The sequence below is a fragment of the Patagioenas fasciata genome, chromosome 5 (assembly GCF_037038585.1).
Source record: "Patagioenas fasciata isolate bPatFas1 chromosome 5, bPatFas1.hap1, whole genome shotgun sequence".
Lineage (NCBI taxonomy): Eukaryota > Metazoa > Chordata > Aves > Columbiformes > Columbidae > Patagioenas > Patagioenas fasciata.
The window spans coordinates 55,270,056-55,294,982 of record NC_092524.1 but is presented as its reverse complement, the minus strand read 5'-3'; the positions used below and the strand labels follow the sequence as shown (position 1 = coordinate 55,294,982).

The 24,927-nt window shown below is 39.0% G+C and overlaps 2 protein-coding genes across 3 annotated transcripts in view; both read left to right on the top strand.

Annotated features, from left to right (window-relative positions):
- LOC136102633 (serpin A3-4-like) overlaps positions 1–24,927 on the top strand; it is a 73,514-nt gene that overhangs the window by 15,463 nt on the left and 33,124 nt on the right. The window contains exons 1-2 of one of the 2 annotated variants that reach the window (XM_071809596.1): positions 13,204–13,306; positions 14,699–14,799. In XM_071809596.1, coding sequence (XP_071665697.1) covers positions 13,262–13,306; positions 14,699–14,799 — 146 coding nt within the window. In that variant the 5' untranslated portion in view covers positions 13,204–13,261. Of the gene's footprint in view, positions 1–13,203; positions 13,307–14,698; positions 14,800–24,927 lie in introns of those variants that run through there. The other variant, XM_071809597.1, reaches the window with a different exon arrangement.
- Positions 15,381–24,927, top strand: part of LOC136102750 (alpha-1-antiproteinase 2-like) — a 144,648-nt gene continuing 135,101 nt past the window's right edge. Inside the window, exon 1 of the mRNA XM_071809600.1 lies at positions 15,381–15,391. The gene's annotated coding sequence lies outside the window, so the exon portion shown is untranslated. The remainder of the gene's footprint in view (positions 15,392–24,927) is intronic.

The window sequence follows — 24,927 nt, the reverse complement described above, 5'->3', positions numbered from 1 at the left end:
TGAGATGTCCCATAGAAGGGTTCTACCATTGCCAGCTCTGAAGACAGGTAGGATTTACAGGCAGCTGGGATTGCTGTAAGAGCAAAACAGACTGACAGAGCATCTTGGGTCTCTGGCCTCTCCGAGAATCAATTATCTCAGTGCATTTGCCACTTTGAACACCTGCTGAACTATTTTTTTGTTTTCTTTGTAAGGTAGTAGGACTTCCATGTGTAATGTGCTTTGAGTTTTCAGACATCTGTGCAAATAAATTTCCAAATCTGGGCAACCCCTGGCAAGAGTGAGCCTCCAGAATCAGACATTCTGTAAAAAAGAGCTAGTGTAACCTCAACTTGTGACTATCAGCATGTGCTACAGGCAGATAGTGAAAGTACTCAGGCGTTGTGCTGAAAACATATCCATTTCTCTAGTTATACCACTTGGTCTAATTCAAGTATTACCTTATTTTACAAGTCTTACCTTACCAAAAACAGGCAATAATGATCTCTCTCAGAGAAATGATAAAAAGTCTTTCCTTTTTATCCTCTGGAAGGATCTGTTTTATATTTATCAGACATCTGCCCTCTCTTGTTTAAGAAACCACTTAGGGGAAGAACTTTAGCAAATATATATATGTTGACTATGAGGAATTTTTTAGCATCACTTACAAATTTGAAGTTACATCCATCTGTCTTTCAAAGAAATGGAAATATTAGACTCATTGACAGATTTCTTATCAAATTTGAGTAAAATATAATTGTGAGTCTCAGTTGGGTCATTTAGTTTTGATTTGTATTTCCCATGCCTCCATTAACAAGACTCCATACTATACATGCATGCAATTTCTATTTTGAGGTCTTAAAATCTAACTTAAAATCTAACATTGCTCAAGGTGGGATTAACTGAGTATCAGCAAAAGTTGGCGCTACTTCTTTGCTTGATTTTCTTAGATGACTGAGCAGATTCTAGTACAAAACACCAGAGCTACAAGTGCCTATGAAGCACTTCTCCCATATCCACTCATGGTTCATTTTGGTTGCAAGTTCTGTTAAGTGTGATAAAATCTTCAGAAATATGTGATATCAGTTCAATTGGCATTACAGTTAAGCAAAAGATGTTTCCTGTGAGTGGCAACAGCACAATTGCGTATCTCAGCCAGCAATCGCTTGGGTCCAAGACTATTGTGAAACAGACTGAAGCTGTTTGTCAGTGGGTGATTCTGCCTAACAGATGGTTATACGTAGAGGCAGCCAGGAGACCATGTATGAGCATTATGTGTTTGTGGGGGTATGAGTCGAAGCCAGAAATGTCTATAAAGAATCTGCTCTAGGCTTTCTGGTCCAAGATTAAGCAGATATGTCATTTCTAATCCAGTTTTGGGGGAAACTTCTGAAGTATTTAAAAAAAACAAAAAAAAACCAACAAAAAAAGAACAACAGCTCAGCAATGTGGATCAGGAGCTTGAAAGGGCTGGGTTTTTAGAATTGCATTTTTGTATTTCCTAGTTAGACCTTTGGACTCCAGCCAGCTTTCTGCTGAGTAGGTTGGCAGGGCACATGAGTTGGATACATGACAGTCTGTTGCCTTCCATGCCCCCTCCATGTGTAGTGTTCCTGCTGTATAAAGCCATTAGTGACCAGATTACAGAAAACATAGGGTTTTATTTCATAGGTTTTATTTGTTGTTCCATTTCCTGTTTCATTCCTATTTAACCTCTGCTCTTTCTAGTTCAGACATAGTATCAAAGTGAATTTGGAAATCAATTTCATATGGATGAGAATGAATTGTAAACTATACATGCTATATCTAATATGAGGTTTTTTTTAAATAAGACTTATAATTATTTTTTAATAAACAAAATGTTTTTTATTAATCTAATAAGTTTTAATACTAGCACATTTCCCTCTTCCTCTTCCAATATTTTTTTCCATCAAAACCATCCTCAAAATTAATCAAGAACTGCGTGTTTTGTTGCAAAGTCTTTTTGGGGCAAGCTGCCTTTGAATTGCATAGATAGAGCCTGAAATGGATTGGAAAACTCAATGTTTTGATCCTCACTTAAGGAGTTTCCTAGTATAAGTATCTAAGTGTTTGAATGACTATCTACAATATAGAAAATCAACTTGAATTAGATGGAAGGGAACCTTTCAAGAGCTGCAATATTGGACAGAAATATGTGGGAGGATGTTCTCTGAACAGGATCAGAAGGGAGTGTGGCTATCCTTCATGAGTAAAATCTGGAGGTGTTCCTTTTTTTGCAAAGCTCAATTTAATGTTTGGAACTTGGTGTTACAGTTTTATGAATTTGTCTGTCCATGGTTTTAGCAGTTGCCATACTGGCTCAGATGTTTTAAGTCAAGGGGGGATGGATCCGAGAGCACTGAGTTCCAGATGTTTCAGAGAACAAGGGGAACACTCTGCAGTGGGCAGGAGTGGCACTGTCTGCTCTGTTGCTAGATTTTATTTTATCTACTAACACTTAAGAGACTGCTTAAGGCCTGATGCTGCTTAAGGTGTGATATGCTCTCCACCCAGTTTTTTGGTGTTATGTTAGGGAACTGTTGCTACCTACATAAATACCTACCTGCTTTTGCATCTAACTCTTTAGTCTCATTATCCTTCTGTATCCTTTTGTAGGAAAGAGCTCCTAAATCAGTCATTGTATATACATGCATCTCCTTTTACTGTATTTGAATATCACATTTAAAAAAAAATAATATTTATTTTATTGAAATAGTTCTTGTGTTGCGAAACATGACACACAGACTCTGGAGATTTGATACTTGATTATGGTTTTGGTTGTTCATCTCCATTTGAAGATAAAGTAATCCCAGTCTTTTCTAGATCGTTTCATAGCTTTTCCCAGGCCCAGGCTTATTGCTCGTATTCTTTGCTCTCTTTTCTTAAATGCCTCTTTGTCCTTTTCCTTTCACCTGTCTCTTCTGCAGGATCATTTGAACTGAATGTTCAACGTATCTAGGATGTGACCTTGCTGTAGTTTCCTATAAAGATTGTCTGCTTTGTCCTATTCCTTGTGCAAAGTAGTGACTTTGTTATTTCTTGTCTGCAATTTAGTTGAATTGTGTATAATGAGTCAAAGCCTCTTTCACAGAATCACTTTGAATTTATAAACCTGTAAGTACAAAAAATTCAAATATAAAGTATCTATGTTTCCATTCCAGAATATATTACATGTGCATATTAAAACTGAAATAACTTTTGCTTCATGTTGCAGAAAGTTGAGTATTTTCAAGGTAAAAGACTTCAGATTTTGGTGCTGTAAACTAAAGTAGCCAGTGAAGAGAAGGGAGGATGGGTGTGATGCTTTTATGGTATTTTGTGCTGTTCATAGTATGACTTGCAGCATTTTGTGTGGTTGGAGCTTCTAAATAAACCTATGGTTTAATACTAAATATAGAAAACTGGAAATACAGTCAGCTCACATGACCTTGGAAGTGATGGCTGTAATGGTGATTCAGTGCTTATTCATATTTATCAGTAGGTGTCTTAAGACTGAGGAAGTCCATTCATTCCAAGAGGACTACCTGGACTCCTAGTCTTCCTCAGGTGTTTGAGAAGTATTTTATGTTAAACTATATATACTGAATCCTGTGTACCTTTATAGGAAGAGATAAAACCTCATTGTCACTAAAATGTCATTTACAATTCCTGGCCTTGCATTCAGATTGTGCTCTGTGTGATATATAATCTCACTTCAGTGATTCTGAATATGATCTAGGGCTTGCTTTACTGACAGTTTGGTCAAGAATCAAAGGATTGGCCTGTCATATCAAGAAATGCTTTCTTCTGTGTTTCTTTTGCTGCCATGCATTTGAAGGATGAATAAAAGTATTTTCTGACAGACTTGTTGACTGTGTCAAGACCTGACTAGCACTGGACTGCTTACTTTGTTTTTTTATGTGAGGAAGGACACGGGTTGGATTCACAGTGCTTGCATCATGGCTTGTTCACACTGCTACACTCAACTGCATAAACAACTGGGATCTATTAAGTGCATATCGTCTTGTAAGTCCCATGGACAGAATGCTACACAGCTTCATGGGAGGCTGATGGGACATTTTCCTTTGCTTGTGCTGCAAACTGAAGAACATATTTTGATGAATTTGTAGTATTTTATTGTTACTGTCTCAGCTTTTGTTCTCTGCCATTAGCCCTTGTCTTCAGCTGGCAAGCACCTTTGTGAGCGATGAAGAGCAAGGGAGCATTTGGGAGCCAGTTAGTGTAGCTAATACCCAATAACAATGATTCACCAAATCATCAGCTCTTTGCTGTATGGATTCTGTGTTTCTGTCCTTTAATTCAGGTTAAGTGTGTGTTCTGTACTCTTTGTCATATTTGTAGTGTGATGCTTTCCTTGAAATAGGTTTTAAAAAGTGACAGAGTCCAGTAATCTTCATTTGAATTAGGTTCTTGAATATTTCTTGCTGGACAAGAGACAATTCCTTGGTGCCATCTATTAATGCAGTCTCTTCCTAGAACAGCAAGAAAAATCAGAGCATATGGTTTTGGATTTCACCAGGATGAAACTGATGCACAGACAAAAAACTAGGAGAAACTGATATTCTAATGCCAAATAATTCTCATCATTTGAAGGAATTTCAAAGGGATATGCTGAAACTGAATAAGAACAGTGCAAAATCTTACATTTAGGACACAGAAAATCCAACAGTTCATAGGAAGCCTGACAGAATAGGTTGCAGTAGAACAGAAGGGACTTCGGGATTATCGGTTCACGATTTAAGTTCAAGTCAAGTGTATGCAAAACCACCAAAACCAATCCAGAAATAAATTTAGCAGAAAGGCATATGTCTTGATAGGAAATAGTTATTTTCCTATTTTGGCGTTGGTGAGAGCTCATCTGGAGTACTGTCCAGTGTGGAACATCATTCTTTGACAAGGACTAGAGAAATTTCAAAGTGCCCAGAGATGAAAAGATAAGAAACAAAACATCTAATTTAAAATTTTACCCTATGCAAGCCTAAGAAAGAAAATAATTATGAAAGACATTGTAAATACTATGACAAGAAGGCTGACAGTGAACTGTTACCAGTGTTGGCTGAGATAATGCCAGAGGTAATCAGTTGAAATGGACAAAGGATATTCAGATGAAATACTAGAAAAGTCTTTCGGTAGGCTATTTTAGTAGTGGTACAGGTAAGATTTTGTAGCTTGTGGAATCCCTATCATTAGAATTCTTTTCAAGAACAGGTGAGTGTCAGGGATACTGTAAGTTTATTCATTCTTATTCTACAGCTAGGACTTAAAATAGATCTCCTGTGGTTCCTTCTCATCTAACATTTCTGTGATTTAGTCTCTATTATCTTAATGTTGTAAAGGCTTGTGAAAAACTGTGCTTGAGATGTAGCACTGGCAAAACTCACAGATGTGAAAGGCTTCGTGAGCTACACTAGAGGTGGCTTTTGAAGGCAATAGGGAGAGAAGTGAACTCTGGAGTTTAAACCTCTGTCTTTGATAATGTGTGTGCTGATCTCACCCAGAATGACAGATCTTTCTTGAGTATCTTCATTAAAGTACCACTGGCCTCACCTTTACATTATTTATTTTATATGGATTTGTTTCTGTTGCTAAGTAAATCAATCCAGCAGTACTAGTCTTACATAAGGGACCTATCTTTTCAAATGTGATGTTTGCGGAGAAGGCAGTGTGTTGGGACATGGCTTGTCCTACCTGTATGGGGCGGCTAGTACAAGGCTTGAAATGTCACCTAGCTGGATCTCAGTGATGCAAGCTACAGTGGATGATTTGTTGCTAATGACTCAGATGTTTTTTTGTTGTTGGCAGGTCTTCCATTGGTCTTTTATTTTTTTTTTTTTTTGTTTGTTTGTTTTTTGTTTTAGTATCTAGTTCTCTTCTGGTTTTGTTTCCCTTCTTGTTCAGAGTTGTACGTGATCTTGATCTTCATTTTCTGGGCTTCCTGTCTAACTGTTTACCAAAACCCCATTCCTTTGGAATAGTGCTTATACCTTTTTATGTTTTCTCTTTACTGTTGACATATATAAAATTATGATATTCTACTTAGTGGTTCAGGTTTTACATTAACTCTATGTAACATGTATTAAACAACTTAAAGAAACCTCATCTTCTGAAAACAAGCCATTCCAAATTGCAATAGCTTTGTCTCCAAGGTGAGAGCATTTCTCAGCAGAAGGTATCTGGTTTTTGTTGTATATGTCTGTTTGGAAACTAATACCTGCTTCACCTTAAATAAGCAGTACTTTATTAATTATTTTGCAAGGATGTGTGAAGAAATTATAATCAGAGCAGATAGAGCAGGGAGGCGGTTTATATAAGGACATCAGTGGGACTTCAAGGAGCCTGCTCTTGTGTAAAACCACCAAATGTTTGAACATCTTGACTCAATTCCGAAACTACTATAATATAGTAATAGGCAAACACTCACCAGTGTTTCAGTGGCATAAAATATATTTAGTTGGAAGCTATTAAGAGCAATTAAGACTGATTTTGAACTGATGTTCCTGATTTCACATCTGTCTGTCCTCTTATTGGACCCACTTTGCTTTCGTACACTTAGAGGGACTAATAAATAGCTTAGGCTGATGGAAGACCATGCTGCTCGCAAGGTGCATGCCCAGTTTTGTCCTGGCCATGTGCTCCTGCCTCTTGCTTTACATCAGTTCTAACACTCATGAGGCCATGGAAGAAGTTGCTCATCTAGTTGAAATTTGTCTGAAAACTAAGAAGAAATGTTTTAAATTTTATCAGTGAGATGATCTGGTGTGCAATGAAGCCAAATAATTGCTAGGGCTGAAACAAAATATGGGCCAGGACTACAATAGGACCTGCTGAAAAGGGTGAGACTGATCCTTTTGCAGTAGCCTGCAGGTAGATAAATTTAAGGCAACTCTGAATTTATTTTGCCTATGGTATGCTTAGCAATTTGTGTAATACACTTGGTAAGTGACAAAAATTCTGCCTGAACTTCCTTTTTATGTGTGTGTTTTAATTGTAGAATTCATTTGAAGGGTTTAGCATATTTTTAGAATATTAATCTTGTAATTTGTAAATAATCTTGTTAGGTTTGCTTTTTCTTTTCTTTTTTTTTTTTTTTTTCCTGCAGATAAGTACATCCCTTACCATACTCATGGAATTACTTAGGTCTATCTTGTTTTGAATCTCACTTCCCTTCTTTTTCCCCCATTACTTCTGTTTAATATAGTTTATTGTCTGGGTTAACACTGTTATTTCAGGCAACAATGATACTTAAGAGTTTTTGTGAGAAATTTCCCCAAATCATCATGTAATAAGTGGTAGCCCAGCCTACCATGGCTTCTGTTCTTTTCTACTGTGCAAAGTAAGATTTATTGCTTGGTTTAGAAAGAAAATGTATCACGGCTTATGTCTATTATAATTTCCTGCTGTTCTAAATAGATGCCCTGCAAACAAACACCAAAAGAGAGGAGCCTAAATAACAAGTGCTGTGTATGATCTTGGAAACTATTCAGTTCTAGTCATGGTTTGCCAAGGTAACTGAGTGACTCAAATTACTTTCAGCTCTCTGTTCTGTATTAAGTGTTAATGTTTTTGACTACTATACCTGAAATTTCAGTGCCTAAAAATGTTGGCACTATAAGATACTTTAAAGATGAAAAATGCCATTATTACAGAATCACAGAATCGACTGGGTTGGAAAAGACCTCAGAGATCATCACGTCCAACCCTTGGTCCAACTCCAGTCCATTTACAAGATCATGGCACTAAGTGCTATGTCCAATCTCAGTTTAAAAACCTCCAGGGACAGTGAGTCCATCACGTCCCTGGGCAGGCCATTCCAATGCCTGACCACTCTCTCTGTAAAATTTTCTTTCTAATATCCAGCCTAAATTTCCCCTGAGAGATTTTAAGCCCATGCCCACTTGTCCTATTGCTGACTGCCTGGGAGAAGAGACCAATCCCCACCTGGCTATAACTTCCCTTCAGGTAGTTATAGAAAGTGATGAGGTCACCTCTAAGCCTCCTCTTCTCCAGACTAAACAACCCCAGCTCCCTCAGCCTCTCCCCGTAGGTCTTGTGTTCAAGTCCCTTCACCAGTCTTGCTTCTCTTCTCTGGACCCACTCCAGCACTTCAATATCTTTCCTGAACTGAGGGGCCCAGAACTGAACACAATACTCCAGGTGTGGCCTCACCAATGCAGAGTACAGGGAAGGACCACTTTGCTTGTCCTGCTGACCATGCTATTTTTGATACAGGACAGGATACCATTGGCCTTCTTGGTCACCTGGGAACACTGTTGGCTCACGTTGAGCTTCCTGTCAATTAGTACCCCCAGGTCCCTTTCTGCCTGACTGCTCTCCAGCCACTCTGTGCCCGGCCTGTACCACTCTTATCTTTTGCTTTTTAAGGATTTAAAGGTCTGTAATCACTGATGCAAAGATTTTTTTTTTTTTCTGTCCAGGTTCCATTAGTGTGCTTACTTTAAAAACTTTCTAGCTTAGGCCAAAGGCAAAGGTATAACCAAAAAGCTAGGTCTTACCAGTATCAGAAGTACTAGAGCAGGGATGCAAGTGCTTTGCTGAGAAGCATCTTTGCTTCATTTTTGCAATTCAGCCATAGAAGTGCTTATGGGAGAGAAAGTCCCTTTGGTATGGGTCTGGGAAGCATCATGCTGAATTCCTCAGCCAGGCAATTAAGTCAGGCTAGAATGCACCAGATGAGAACAGCATGTTTAACAGAATGCAAAGTTGCATTTAATAGATCTGGTTGTTTTAATTCAGGGTGAGGTCATCAGTGTGAATGTTTCCTTCAGTATAATGATGACTAGAAGCCATTGCCTATTGTACTGTGACTGGCATTTACTATTTGTGGTTTTAACCAAATTCCACTGTTTCTTGTATAACTGTCTTCCTTTATATCATATGTTACAGCAGGAATACTTTAGTGGTAATATCTGCTCTGTTAGAAGAAGAAAGGTCCTGGAAACTTTGAAAGGAAAAATATGGGCTCATTTTCATATCTACTTTCCAACCTTCAGCTAGCTTAGTAAAGCATGCGGATTATTAGGTATATAATTGTACTAAAGCATCTTCTGGTATCCATTTGGCACCTCATTTCATGGTAATAATTTAAAATAACTGGTAATAGAAATCAGCTGAAATGAATCTAGCTTTTGAAGACATTCAAGCTTAAGGCCAGGAACCCTCTGAATCTTGGTTTGTTATGCTGGTCTTTAAGTGAGAACATGAGTAAAGACAAATGACAATAACTTGGTTATTTGGAAGTATTATAATGTACTTGGATCTGTGCTCACACAGTTCCTGGAATGGTTGCTTATGGCCCTCTTTGAGAGTGTTCTTTAGCAATTTCTGAGTGAGAACTTGGCATTCTTTGTGAGTACAGTCAAAAGAACCAGAAAAGAACATTGAGGACTCTCTTGAGATGATTTCCAGAACCTACTAATCTAGTCTGAAGCAATTTATTTCCAGAAAGTAAAAGAGACTTCAGCTTTTTCCAACAGTAAGAGGGTAGCTGGAACCTGGATGTCATATCTAGAACAATCTGCAGGGAAAATGGGTACTACTGATTGAATGTCATGCATAAATAATTTCATTTGGAGAAAGGTTTTGAAGGTTGATATTCTTGAGATGGGAATTGAAATGACCTGTCTTAGTAACAGTGGAAGTTGTTCTGTCTAGGCAGGGACAGTATCATGTTTTAGCCTTTCAGTGCACAAAAGATCACGACAAGTGTAAGAAACAGAATATCCTGTTAGATATTCAATTTGACTTGATTGTGAGACAGAGCCAAAAAGATTTTTCTTATTAAGCTCATTTGAAAATGTTGCATATACACCTCATATAGGTGGTCTTTGTTTTGATTTTTCCCCCAATGACCTAATCTACAGTCCTCTGTTCTTGGACCTGTGACTGATTACATGTATCTGAAGGATTTCAAGTCTAGAGCAATATCTGTATCACGTGATTCCTATGAAACCTCTGCATACAGGGAACAGGTTACAAGTCTTCGTTATAACTGAAGATATTGTGTTGCTTGTTTGAAAAGTATTTTGGATACACTTATTTCCATCCATGTTAGGGAATGTGAACAGACCATCTGCTACAAGAGTATCACCTGTGTCAACTGTGGGGACAGTTCTTTCAAATAGCACCACCTGAGGGACAGGATGCCATCCAGAGGGACCTAGACAAGCTTGAGAAGTGGGCCCATGTGAACATCATGAGGTTCAACAAGACCAAGTGCAAAGTCCTGCACCTGAGCTGGTGCAACCCTCAGTGTCAATATAGGCTGGGGAATAAAATGTTTGAAAGCAGCCCCACAGAAGACTTGGGCGTACTGGTGGATGAAAAATGACATAAGCTGACAATGTGGACTTGCAGCCCAGAAAGCCAACCCTATCTGGGTCTGTATCAAAAGAAGGATGACCAACAGGTTGAAGGAGGTGATTCTGCCCCTCTGCTCTGGTGAGACCCCACCTGGAGTCCTGTGTCCAGCTCTGGAGCCCTCAGTACAGGAAAGACATGGACCTGTTGGAGAGGGGCCAGAGGAGGCCATGAAAATAATCAGAGGGCTGGAACAGCTCTACTGCGAGGACAGGCTGAGAGAGTTGGGGTTATTCAGCCTGAAGAAGAGAAGGCTCCGGGAAAACCTTGTTGTGGACTTTCAGTATTTACAGGGGCTTGTAAGAAAGCTGGGGTCAGATATTTTAGCAGGGCCTGTTACAACAGGACAAGGGCTAATGGTTTTAAACTAAGAGGGGAGATTTAGACTGGATATAAGGAAGAAATGTTTTAGAATGAGGGCGGTGGAACACAGGAACAGGTTAGTCAGAGAGATGGTAGATGCCCCATTTCTGGAAATATTCAAAGTTGGACAGGGCTCTGAGCAACCTGATCTAGTTGAAGATGTCTCTGTTCATTGCAGGGGGGTTGGACTAGACGACCTTTAAAGGTCCCTTCCAACTCAAACTATTCGATGATTCTATGCTTCTGTGATTCAAAGGAATAAAACTGAAAAATGTTAAATGTTCTTGTAATTTCAGACATTTTAAAATTGGTTATTTCAAACTATTGCATAGTTCAGGAGATTATTTATACATCACTGAGAAAGCAAACTTTCACCTCTTCATCCCAATATATATATAACAAAAGAAAAAAGTGTTTTGCTGTCCATGGCTGGAAGCCCTGCTGCAATCTGCACTCTGGCTGCTCCTTCACTAAGAATGAGTCTTCAGTCCCTGGATGATGGCTGACATGCGCCCAGCTCTGAAAGCACACCTGTGACTGCGGAAGCCCTTGATGACCAGATACTCGACGTCTGAGCTATCAGTCAGTGTCTTCTTTGGATACCAGCAGAGAAAATGTTCTGTTCCTGCACAGCAACAACTGCATGTCCTTATCACTATTTGCCAGCTCCTGGCTGAAATATAAACCGTATGTTTCTCAAAATAGGGAGGATGAGGATCTGGCACTGTCATGCCACCTAGCTCATTGGCCTGAGTTCTAGTTTGCTGTATATCTCTTAGTCCATTTCCATGGGTTTTACCCTGACAGTGCTTAAACTACAGACTGAGGCACACACAAATGAAGTGCAGGGCTGCTGGTGGCTTGCATTTGCATTCCTAATTTTGAGTGTGTTCATGATAATTGTGGTCAATGAAAAGTGTGCAGTTTAGCTTGTCTCCCTTGCTCCCTGGCAATCCCAGACATAAATGCCAAGCCCAGTTGTGAAAGATGTTTTCCAGAAGTAGTGTGTGGCTCTCTTTGGCAAACTCCCATCAACCATTTTGTTGGTAACTCTGGATTGGCTGCTCTTTTGGTAGCCTCTGGATCTCTAATGCAGGAAGTTTGCTGATAGACTTCTGGTCTATGTATTTATCTGGAAGCAATTTCTTTTGACCTACATTTGAGTTCTACAAATGGTCATTTCCTTTTTATTTATCTGTTTGGTTCCAAACCCCACATAAGTCTCTCAGTGCATACAGATCCACTTACAGGTGAAAGAAAAATTTTATGTGCCAGAAATCCAGGGCGTCCTTTGCCCTTCCATTTTTCACTTGTACCATCATTTCGTTGTGCATCTGTAAAAGCTCTGTGTTCTCCAGAAATGATGTCCTATGCCCCTTTCTTTCTTGGTTAGGATAATGAATATGACAGGCCATATGCTGGCTTCTTTTAGGTAGTGGCTTGAGATCTCGGTATGGTACTTCACCTTTTCTTGTAATTTTACAGTGGCAATCCAGATATTCCACATGACTATTAGCACAGCTAGTGATGACTAGAGGAGGTGTACCAGACATACCAGGAGATATTCTTTGTGTCTGGCCAGTGCTGACAGAATTAAGAGTGATGGCATTGCACATGTCTAGCAAGATGTGAGTTGTTGCTTTCCATACTCTTACTCAGAAGATGCTTTGCCCTCCCCTTCTTGGCACAGGGAATGCAAATGCAAAACTAACCACCCACCTCTTTTAAGTGTTGACATTTGTACAAATCTGTCAACTTGCATTTTCTACTGGCACCCGCTGCTCCACTCTCTGCTTCTATTTGTCACTACGCATCTCCATGGCTGTCTGCCCCTTAGAAACATATGTGAATTAACCTCAAAATATTTTTGTCATTTAATGGAAATGACCTTAAGTTATATAAAAGGAAAGGTGGAAATCCTGTGGAGGTACAAAATCTGTATTACATAGGAGTTCCTGAATGCAGGAATAAATTTCTCTCTGGACAGAGCAGTGTTCCCTTTGCTTTCCGATATTAGATTTTTAAAAATGAAGAAAATGAGGATGACAGGTAGCAAATTTTGCGTAGTCTCTGTTGACTATAGCATACTGACGAACACTGCCATCAAAACCTGCTGTATTGTGTCTTACACCATGGCAGCTGCTTTCTGTGTCATTTTTCTAACAACCGTAGCATACAAGTTCTTCCAGAAACAATAAGGAGGTCTTGAATACTGAGAAAAAGACTCCTCCCAGAGTTTCAGTGTCAACCTCTTGGATAAAGCTTGCTCTGAGTTATACTTCCATACCTTGTCTGAAGGCAAAAGTAGCTTCTTGGGTGAAACCATGAGCAGAATTTTGCCCTGAATTTCCATCAAGCATGGTCAGATTTAACATGTCGATAACAATAGATGGAAATGTTTCTGTGTTCTTCCAGTTTTGTTCATATCCTGGAAAAAGGCATGATGTGCAGTCCAAAAATACAGGTACACATGGAAGAAAATGGGAAATCAGGGGAAAAAAACAGCTTTCCTTAAAATTAGATGTTCAAATGGAAAATACTACATCTTTCAAACATAGATTTCAAGGTGAGTGAAGGCAAATAATGCCATGCCAGCATTTTTACAGTTCATATATTTCTGCTGTTGATTTTTTACATGCATTTAGTAGAAACAAAGACAGTTCTCCATTGGCTTTTTGTGGATTTTGGACATGTTGCAGGCAAGAAGCACTGTATGACTTCTTATGTAATGTGATGTTGCTTAATGCAATGCTGTCAATGAAATACCTCCATTTGGAGCAGTTAGTCTTCTGCATAAGCTTTGGATCCTCATTTTGTCTTTCTTACCACCAATTTTTTGCTGGTCTGAATGAAGATACCAGCACTGTCAGTGGAGTATTTTTGCTCAAGTTGAGTATGCTTTTGTGAGGTGCCAAGTCTTGTTTCTTACAATGCAGCAGAAGTGTACAGCAGCAAGATTTCTCCAGTGGTAAAAGCCACTGAAGAGAAGCCAGTCATCAAGTTCCCAGCTGTATTTGGTTTTGCAGCCTGTCTAGATGGGAGCGCTGTGTGCCCTTACGTGCTTTGAACTGGTGACTGCAAACACTGTGCAGATACTGCGGCCACAGGGGGAGGTGGCTGCAGCTCGGCACACCACTCTAAATAGCACACTACAGTACAAGTGCTGACTGAACATTATGTAAATCTGCAATCCCAGCATAAAAGCACTTTCTCTGGGTAATTAGGAATCGTAACCTTTTCTTCCCCCCTGACAAGTTGCTGCTGCTCATGTGATTGGCTGGAGATCAGCAATGCCTGCCAAGCCAAATTACTGGAAATTAATTATCTGGAGCCTGATCCGGAAGTTTTGGCTCACCTCTTCAGCAGGACCATTCAACCCAGTGTGATTATTTGAAACAATATGTATTTTGAAGTGTGGCCTTTGCTTTGTCCAGTTCTACTGCTCCATGTGGTGAACAGCCTCACCACATCTTCACACTCCAGATGAGTTTCTGTCCTTTTAAATCACAGCTTAAGAACAGGTAAGGCTACAAAATTTCATAACATTCAGGTCCATATTAAACTGACACAGGATGCCATCAAGCAAACCTCTCATTGACAGGAATCCATTGACTTCCACTCACAGTCACTGTTACTTCATGTACACATACACCAGCTTCATGTACAGGTACAGACTGTCCCTGTTAAATGGCAAATGTTCAAGGAAATTTTTAACCTGCATCTATGGGTCTGTAACTTAAAGTGTTTTTCCTCTCTGCATTCAGAAATGCTCCGATATTGTCTAAATTAAGTAAATGCTCAAAGAAAGGTTTGTCCATGAAACTATCTATCTTCAAAATACCCAACTGAAATACTGACATTATGCAGTGGATATTGCCTAATGTCCGTAAGTACATTAGCATCTATATTATGCTTAGCATTGGAGCACCAAAATGTTTTTGTTTTCTTTCCGAAACAGGATTGTGGATGCACTCCAAAACTATGGTGGCAAAGGGTGAGGACACGGATCATGTGGAAAGGTGTTTACCTTGTGTCAGGAAGTTTGTCTCCTGAAAAGAAGTGAGTAATTTCTGTAGGCATATTCCACTATATTTGTACTACTGAATACTTTAGACTGTTTTTATCATTGCAGCATTCTCTTTATAGTCTATGCTCTCATTCCATGATTTTCCAGAATCTGTGTTTTGTTTTTAGGACAAAGAGCTGCAAAAGCAACTATCCAGAACTGCTGTTGATGAGATTTAAACTACCATGTTTTTCCTCACATATGGGCTAGGAGCACAAGAACAGGTAGTGTAGCTGAGTGTTAGGTCATTAAACTGGGAAAACCAAATTGCTTTTGATCCTTTGCCCACATCCCAAGATTATGAGGTCTCAATATCTGAAGTGAAAAGCAATGTTATTGAATTAGTGGTAAAACCTGATTTAGTAGTTACCAGTAGTTTAGTAGTTTTAGCAAAGTTACCATCTCAGACATCAAAAAACTACCTGTAAAATGCAGCTGCTTGAGTTTCTTTCACAACCAAAAAAATCCCCGAGAAAAACAAAGCAAAACAAAACAACCCAAAATCTACAAACCATGCACTTTTGCCAGGTTTTGCAATTCCATGGAAGTTAAAAAAGCAAGCAAGATACAAAGTGGGAAGCTGCTGTTACTGTGATCACAGCGTGGAAGTGAAACTAATGGTTTAAATATGTATTAACCAGCAATTACCCTGAGTTAAGTTAAAATTATTACATTAAAAATATAGGGACATCACAGCTGTACATTTATTTAATCGATTTTGCAAATCACAAGATCTAGACACATGCAAGCACCCCTGGCACAATCCATTTTACAAATGGAATGATCATTCTTTTATGTTACTGTAGTACTAAAGACCAAGAAAATGGCCCAATGTCAACAATAGCTGATCTGTGGAATCAAAATCAAATTAAGCTGAAAATGACATTGTAAAGTGTTTGTATGTTGATGTCATGAAATCCAATATAAAAGGTACAATGAAATGGGTAAAGTATTTTCCAGAATCTCATCCCAAAAGGTATTTTCAATAAAAACACCATGCTATATAATGCTTAGTATAGAAAGAAAGTATTCCTGAAGGGGAAAAAGGAGGAGAATTGGTCACCAGGTTAGGGAGAAAAGGTGCAGTGTGCAGTGACAGGAATCAGATACATGCTTGAAATTATGAACTAACTTAAGGAAGCTGTATATCTCCTTCTACCATTGAAAGGCTGAGTATCTTAACCACATGGTCTATTAAGCTCAGTCTTGAAAGAGATTCATATGTTCTTGTATTTATATTTGAGCACACCTCAGTGTGGTTTCGTTTCCTCACCCAGTTGTTTTTGGTTTATTTTTTTAAGAGCAAGAAGTAGGGAGCAAGGTGGAGAAAAGATCTTATTAGTTCGTAAATAAATGTGTTTTTTCTGTTTTTTTTTTTTTTTTTTAAAGATTCTGTAGACCCTTGACAGAAGCTGATCTATGATGTCATCTAAAAAAACCCCAAGCGGCAGTTCAGATTGATGCCATCTAAAACACCGGTCAGCAATCCAAACTAATAATAGTAGGCTGTGATTTTCCTGGGGAGGCCATCTGAAGAAACAGTACATCAGCAGAAATCTTTACCTGTCATTTGGATAATGTTATAACCCAATGCAAAAAGTTTAGACCTTGCTTGAGGATGTACTGTGTATAATTAACAGCTCTATGGTAATGGCATACTGTACACCTGCATTGATGGAGGAAAACAGGCAGAGTTACAGAACGTTTTTGAAAACCCATTTGGGAGCACTCTCACAACCTGGTTGTTGCCTACATTATATGTCCCAGCGGCACCTCCTTTGTCCAGTCTGAAGGGCTGGAAGCAGAAATCCAGCTGGAAGGAATGCTGAGATTTTGAAGCTTTTTGCAGTTTCTGTGTTGAAGGGAAGAATTAATTCATCAGAAAGAAAAAGATGCATCTGTATTATTTGTCAGGAGTGTTCCCCAGAGGCTAAGACCAGGATGGCATTAATGTGTTCATTCTTTTTATTGCTCTGGGGCAGCTGTGGGGATGGTGTTCAACTTTGAGCAGAAGGGTAAATGTTATGATCCAAATTCTGCTTTTAGTAGTTCTCCCACTGAGCTCAGTGGGAATTTCATGACCCCACTCACTTTACTCAGGTAAGCAGTGAGTTTACACAGCCATGTTATAGAGAGTTACTGGCAGACGACCTCCTCTAAAGCCAGCTTTCTTCTTTCCCAAATTATTCCACGCAATATGGAAAGTACAGCTGGACACACCAGAGGAATGTTTTTGTGAGATGCCTGATTGATTGTTCTTTCAATATTTTCTGGCAGTCGAATAGAGTCCAGCCAGGTTAAATGTTTCCAAAGAGCCAATCCTTCCAAAAAGGGGAAGATCAGCTAAATATAATCTGAAAGTGTATTAGACTGGCTTTCTTGTATTTCTACTTTTTCCAGATATAAATATGATTCACTTGGACATCTGAATGAACTAGTTGAAGAACTTTGACATTTTCCTACTTCAGGAAAACAAAATGAAACAGTTCTCAGAGGATCCTCGTAAAAAGCTTTGCTGTGTGCTTAATCGCAGGCAGCAGGAGGTGCAGAATTCCAGCAAGGTGCCTGGGGAGCTGCACGTGTTGTGTTTCCTCTGCCCTTTGTGCACAGACTCGCAGGCACACACACTTCCATGAGCACTGCACTCCTGCTTTATTGTACTCAAATTGTCTCTGCCGCAGCAGGGGAGGGTGATACGGCAACCAGAGAGAGAAAGACAGAGGGTTGTTCTTAATGGTATCAGGTGATAGACTGAATTGTATGTTTACTTTAGAACTAAATTTTCAGAAGGGACTTATAATTTTTAGTGTTCAGTTTGAGAGACTTCGGGCTTTTTTCTTTTATTCAGAGATCATCCAGTGTTTGCTGTTTCTGTGAATTACAGCTGGAAGTCTGGGGGCTCAGCCAAGTCCGCCCCCCTTTTTAAATAGCAGTTGTTGGAGTTTAACAGCAGCTATCCAGTGTCTGCAGATACTGGGTCATGTCTCTGATCCATTAGCGTTTTTAGTGTCTCATTTGTATTGAAGCATGCCTCAAATTAAAAGCAAAATCAGGTAATTTAGAAATAAATCATACTCATATTGCATATCATACTTACAGTGACTTTCCTACCCCCTTTTCTTCTGTTGTGGTGATTTTGTTAAATGTGACAGATAATTACATCTTAGTTGATCCCCTGGCTATTGTACTTAAAAAAGGCTAGTTTTGCTCCATTCACTTTTAATTCACCAGTTGCCTACAGCCTACAATAAAAACAAATGCAAACTATGTTTTAAAGCTTTAGAATGCAGATCTGACAAATGCAACATAGGATTTACAGACAAAAGTCAATTGGCCACTCCTACCAAATCATATCCCAACTAATGAGAGGGTTTGAGATGATTTGGTAATTTGGAGCCTCCTGACAGGCAGCTAAATCTACTGCTGTCAGAAGTTGGGCACCATGTTGAAGTCCATGCAGAGGAACATTCTGGGAAATGCGGGAACGGGGGACTAGAAGGGATTTTCTGGGTCATCAAGGCCAGTTTTATGCTGTTGTAGACATCCATGTTTCATAGTCCCTTTCATTAAGTTACCAAGATCTATCTTAAATCTAGTTAGATCATTTGCCCCCACCGCTCTGCTTGGCCAGCTGTCACAGAACCTCTTTCGTCTGATGGTTAGAAGCCTTCTAATTTCCAACCTAAATATATTCATGGCCAGCTGACGCCCATTTGTTCTTTTGCCAACACTGTCCTGAAGCTGAAAATACCTCTTCTCCTTCACTTCAATCCCTTGATGCAGGAGATAGCATGTCCCGTTTATTCATTCTGCTGCATTACTCAAGCTTGGTCCTTTGAGTTTTTTCTCCTATAAGGGTGTTTCCATTCTCCAGGGATGACCTTCTCGGAGTAAGCTGGTCACAATTTGAGTTCAGCCTTTTTGACTACGAATAGCAAGGTTTGACCAGTATATGTCAGTGTGAGATCTTACCAGTGCCTTGTACAAAAGAGGCAACCCAGCCTTAACTCTGCTGTGAACACTCAGTTCAGAACAGTAGTTCCAAATTAAACTGGTAACTCAGATGTGAAAGAGCATATCTGCAGTTGTCACAGTACAAATATTGCAGTCCTTAAGCAGAAAGAAAGCTAAGAAATAGGTCTTACCCAGTGGACAGGCTTACTACATGAAAGTTTGAGTTTAAAAATGTGCCTTTGAGATTTTTCAATAGAATCATAATACTGTGATTTCAATTAAAGCTGTCCATGAATCAATTTGTCCTATATGATCCTCCTCAGACAATGTCATCAGTCTTCTTTTCCAGACAAGGCATATATGAGATTGTTTGCAACGAACTAACACGTTTGTGTAGGGTGAATAATAAATTGCAACAGATTTAAAATTAACTAGCTCTGTAGAAGATGTAAAGTACTCAGGATTCAGAAAGCCTTGCTTTACCAGTAGATGGCACAAATCAGCTTTATTTGGTTTCAGAACATGTATAAAGAATACATTGGATAAATAATAAATTGAAATTGTAATGAAGTTCTATTTATTGTAACTAGATAACAGCAAAAACTATAAACAGGAGAGTAACATTAATATTTTGCATTATATTGCCCCGAGGGGCTTTTTGGTTAAAATAATTTATCTGCCAATGCATTAAACTATGCATCTTAAGGGATTTTGGCCTGATTTTTAGCCTGTTCAGACCTAAGCAGAAATGCCAAGGCAGTCAAGGGGTTTGGACCTGGTCCCAATTTCATGAGTGTGAATCCTCTTGTTTCCTCTAGACACTTTGCCTTGCACAGAGTGTTTTTTCTTCTGAGAGAGAATACACTCTCACACTAAATCTTTAATTCCAGCTGTTTAAATACCAGTTGGCAAAATGTTTCATCCATTAAACTGCCAACTCTTTTTAACTGGGCTGATTTTAGCTCTGGGCACTTGGTACTTTGGAGTACAGCTCTGTATCTTGGAAGGCACATCCCAGCCTGAGATGTGGAGGAGTGATTCTGATGAAACTCTTGCCTCATCGTTCACCCCTCCCTTGCCAACCATGTGGCAACGTTTTCCATGGGAAATCCCAGCCCTGGTGACTGGACAGATTGGCTCCTTACTTTACAACACAGGGGAAGCAACAAGGCAGTCCCAGATCAGCCAACTACCTCCCTGTCCTCTCAGGTGTTGCCTCCACCCTGCTAGTAACCAGGGACTCATGGCCCATTTTCTCTCTGTCTGTGTCTGTCCCTCCCTTTTCTTCTACCAGGTCTCTTCACTGTAGGTTCTTTACAGGCACCGTCACAACACATTTGCTTCAGAGTTTGTAAGGATGGTAGATTTTCCTCACAAGACCAGATACAATACAGAAAAAAATATATATATATTAATTGGCCTTGTTTAAAAGTTGATTCTCTCAGCCCGATAGGATTGATTTGGTTCTGTTTGAATTCCAGTTCAACCTAGATGTTCTGTAAAGTGTCATTAGGAACTGGATGAAAAAAGTTATTTTGGTAGGAGGACTTGGAACAACACCATGGGATCTTGAAACAATTTTATGTTTTATTAACTGAGGGGCTGATCAATAGCTAATTATTTTGGGGGCAAAAACCCACCCCCTATTAGACTCTTTCTTCCCTCATACATAAAATTACAAAAAATGTCCTTTGAACTGTAGTGAGTGAACATAACTTGGACAGACATTTACACAGTTATGAGCTGTTAAATGAGGAGGTTTTCTTACCAGGGAAAAAGGCACATCATGTTGTATAATAGAAAAAAAAATGCAAAATAATTGCTTTTCATTTCCTTTAACTTCTCTGTATGTAATGAATATATTACACCTCAGCCAAGGATGTCAGTGGGGAAAGCAGGATTTAGCCAGCAACATACGAAAGTCAGGTTTGAGTTATATTCTAGCTTGAAAGCTCTTTTATTCATAAGTGCTAGCGGGAGCTGTGTTAGGAACACTGCCAGTTGTGTGTCACTGCAAAACACTGTCATGGAGGAGCCTGGGTGCCAAAGGAGAGGTGCTCAGGACCTCTGCTCATCCCCAAGTGACTCAAAAATCCCCAAAAGAGACAACACAGAGGTGAAGATGCTACTAATGACAACAGCCTGCAGCTGATGAGTTGCTGCTTCACAGCTCTTGGAAGGTGACACCAACTTGGCTCAGGTGTGGAGGATTGGACCTTGAATTAAAAAGGAGATTTGAAATAAAAGAGGAAAGCAGGATGTGGTTTAGGAGCTGCAAAAGCAAGAAGGCAAACAAAAGCTTGTTTTCGATGATGTGGGTGGCTGCTAGATGGCAGTAACACACGCTCACGTGGCAGAGTTGATGTGCATCTGCGCAGACAGATTTCTGCTGGGACTCCTGCCTGGCTCCTATTGAAAGTGCAATGGGAGGGTGGCTGCACATATCCGTGACAGACCTTACCCTCATTGCTACTTCTATCATTGGGTTTTAAGGAGGGGAAAATGATTTTCCATTCATGTAAACAGGGACCCGTATTTCAGTGCTTTTTAACTTTAAAAGCACTTTGTCATTCTTTGGTGATGAACTGCATAGAGTCTGCACAGCATATAATCCTGCATGGGTGAGACTGGACTTAAACACGAGAACAGCCCTTCTGTGCTCAACTTGGTATATTTTTATTGACATGACTACTTTTAAAATGCTCATAGCAAGCAGAGAAAATTCAGTTTTATGAGACTTACTGTGCAAATAGGGAGAGAAAACACATAAAAATATCCTGGATGATCATGAAAGCTTGATGATTATTTTTATTAGCTGTGTAGCACCATTTCTGACTGCACTGACAAGCTCAGTAAAAGGCGGTGCATGTTTTAGAAGGGATTAGGATGAAAAGAGTGTGTCTCTCTTTCTCTGTCCATGAGCTAGAAGGAGTTTTGTGTGCAGGGAGCGGGTGGAAAGTGGAGGCAGATGGAATTACTGAGGAAGCAGCAGTGCCAGAGGCTCTGTCATAATAATGGAAATGAAGAATAGGAGGAATTAAGAGCAGGTGTGTAGGCAGGGATGGACTTGTGAAAGGTCTGGAAGATTCCCTTTTGCCTCTGGTGTTTTCCAGGCAAATGCACATTCATCTAACCTTTGCTATGGAGTCTGAATATCACTCTTAAAATTTGTGACTGTATCTGAAAGTACTGCCTTCATTCTTCTTCCACATGACCAAAAATTCAGACTTGGCTATCCAGACTAGATATTAATTTCTTTTTAAAACAGCTGCTGAGCACCCACATAATTTTTACACACTACTCCTATACTTTTTGCACAACTTACATATGAAAGGGGAACCCATGATAATGCATTGGCTCTAATGTTATGCTCACAGCACCTGTCATGTAGTTATCTGCTTATAAGGTTCATCTAGGTATTAACAGTCTAGATATAACAACGATATATTTTGAAAGGAATGCGTGGAGTTACAGTGATGATAAAATCGACCCTGGTCTTTCCCAGATACTGATATGGCAACCAGTTTTGGAGGATGGCATGAGATTGGTACTAAGATACCCTTTGGGGAGGTTCCACCTTTGACATCTCAGTCAAAAAAAGGATTAGAAACGGGACCTCCCAAGAGTCCAAGTACCATTTAGAAAACTCTTAGGAGCAACCAAAGAGTTTTCCTCTCAAGGTAATTCTGTCTCAGCTGTACTTCAATACTTCTGAATACTTACTGTCCAGGCTTCTACCACAGGGCATATCTGGAGGAGCAGGGTATCTTATAGCACTGCTAGACTTGTAGCTCAAGGCTGTCTGCATGGTTTTGGGTCAGGTTTATGGTAGATGTAAATGACAGCCTTGGTAAAGATACTTTAGGGATCAAGATGTTGTTTATCTGATCATGATAGGACGGATTTCTGCCCAGTAACAGACTGCATGCTTTTAACAGATAACTGGTCTTGGATTTTTCAGTGATTTTGTTGCTGTCAGTGCTTGAATATACAACAAAGAATAAATACCAATTTCTTCATCCAAGATGGAATATTTGGTCTGAAATTCTCCATACTTGAGTAGCAATCCAGCTAATACCAACCAGAGAAGCTCCACCAGAGCTCTTCCTAGGAACAGGCACAGAGGGATGCCCCACGCTAAATAATTTTCCAGGACCTCATGGCATCAGCCACTCCATGCTTGTTTATTCATGGTCACTTGTTTTAAACCTGGGCTGTACCAGGGCCTGTTACACTCAAGTACTGTTTTCTACAAGTTTTCTTGGTTTCAAGTGTCATCAAAATGAGAAGTTTATATGGAATTGACACTTAGCAAAGAGTTGTCTCCGTTCACCTTGTAAGAAGAGGCAGGGAACACAGGATACAGTTTTGAGACACCGGCAGGAGGGACTTATTTTTAAATGTAATCAAACCATAAGAGGGAAAAAAATATAAATGTAGAAGAAAGTTTCTCTTTTAAAATGGTAGATGACAGTCTGTACGTTTGTTTCACAAAATAGTTTGCAAAATACTTTCAGTTTTTTGCATTTTGATATCTTGTTTCCTTCATATTTGCTGTTTTGTCACTTAGTGTAATAAGGTGAGTATTGTCAAAAGTACGTGAGATTATTTTTCTTCCTTTCCCTTCCTTCCTTTTCCTCTTTCTCTTTCCCTTGTTCCTCTCTTCATTTTAGTTTTCTTCTTCTGGAACTTTCTAAAATGTTTAAGAATTCTTTAAAAGCTTTTCTGATTTAAGAAAGGCTACAGGGTAATCAGAAGGAGTAATAATTGTATAACATTTGTTTTTTTTTTTTTTTTTAAGATCCCAAATTGAGAAAATATTCAAAATCTATTGACCTAAAAAGAGAAGAAGGAAGGATTAATACTGAAAACTCATTTGTTGCATTCAGTGAGCAAAAACATAAAAGGTGGATAGAGAAAAAATGAAAATCAACAGCCTTTCTGAAAGAAATCTGAAGACTTTTGTGAAAGTGAATTGGTTTCACAGACGCAATATTTTCTTCAGATTTTATTTTAAACATTTAGTTTGCTTATTTATATGATCTCTACCACTGTAAGGTTTAATCTATACATAATATTTTTAGGGCTATCCCAATTATAGCTATAATTTAAAATAAATAAATAATGGTAAAATTTGTGCTGGTATATTCCAAGTCAGAATTTGCTTATGCCAGCACGAAAATATACCACATCTGTACAGCCTCTTACACAATTGTGTCCAATCTAGGTGCATTTAAAGGCTCTACTGATATGTTTAAAACCGAACAAGTTTATGTTGTGAAACATTCCTTGTGTTAGACATGCTCTGAATGTTCCCACGGTGTGAGCACACAAAATGCTTCTGCATAGTTTAGCTGTTAGGCACACACCTGGTCTGTTATTGATGTCTAATCTCCATAAACAATTTTGCTTAATTATGATCTAATCTTAATCTATCTAACCTTAAATTATATTTGATTTTTTTAACCCATTTTCCCATTTGTTATTTTTAAACTCTGTTTCTTATATTATAGTATTTTTTTTGGAAGACCCGTGGATTAGTTAGGGTAGAAAATTTCCAGGCATATTGTACTGACTGTGGCTATTTGATTTATGCTTAAGTGTCACTATACTTAAGCAACCAAGATTAGTAATATTATTCTTTTGATGTGCAATACTTTTTAATTATTATTATGGGTATTACATGTTTTACATGTAACAAAAGTAGTGTATAGTGCTTTTTGAGGTAATTTGGTAGTCCAAAAATTTGTGTAGGATTAAGCAATTGATATACTCTGCCTAGTACTAACAGCAGCACAACTGACATGTTGCCTTACTGCTTGTTTATTTGTCTTCTCTGCCTTCTCTGCCTGTCATCTCTTGTAGTCTTGTTTCTGAGTCTTGCGGTATGGGCTACGGTTATTTCATTGCCTGTGTTTGACATGAGATCCCTTCCAGGTGCTATTGCAGTGGTAGTACAATAATAAGTAGAGTGTACAATTATTTGGAAATAATAGCTGTATTACCACCCAACATTCATTAGAAATCAGTCAGCCATTGTCCTGGTTTTGTTAAAAAACAAGTTTCTCTTTTAGTGAATTTTGCCTGTCAGCTAAAGCCTTCATATTAGTTGCATTTTCCTGGAGAACCAGACACGTGTTTTGGTAAACCTAGCAATGGAATGCAAA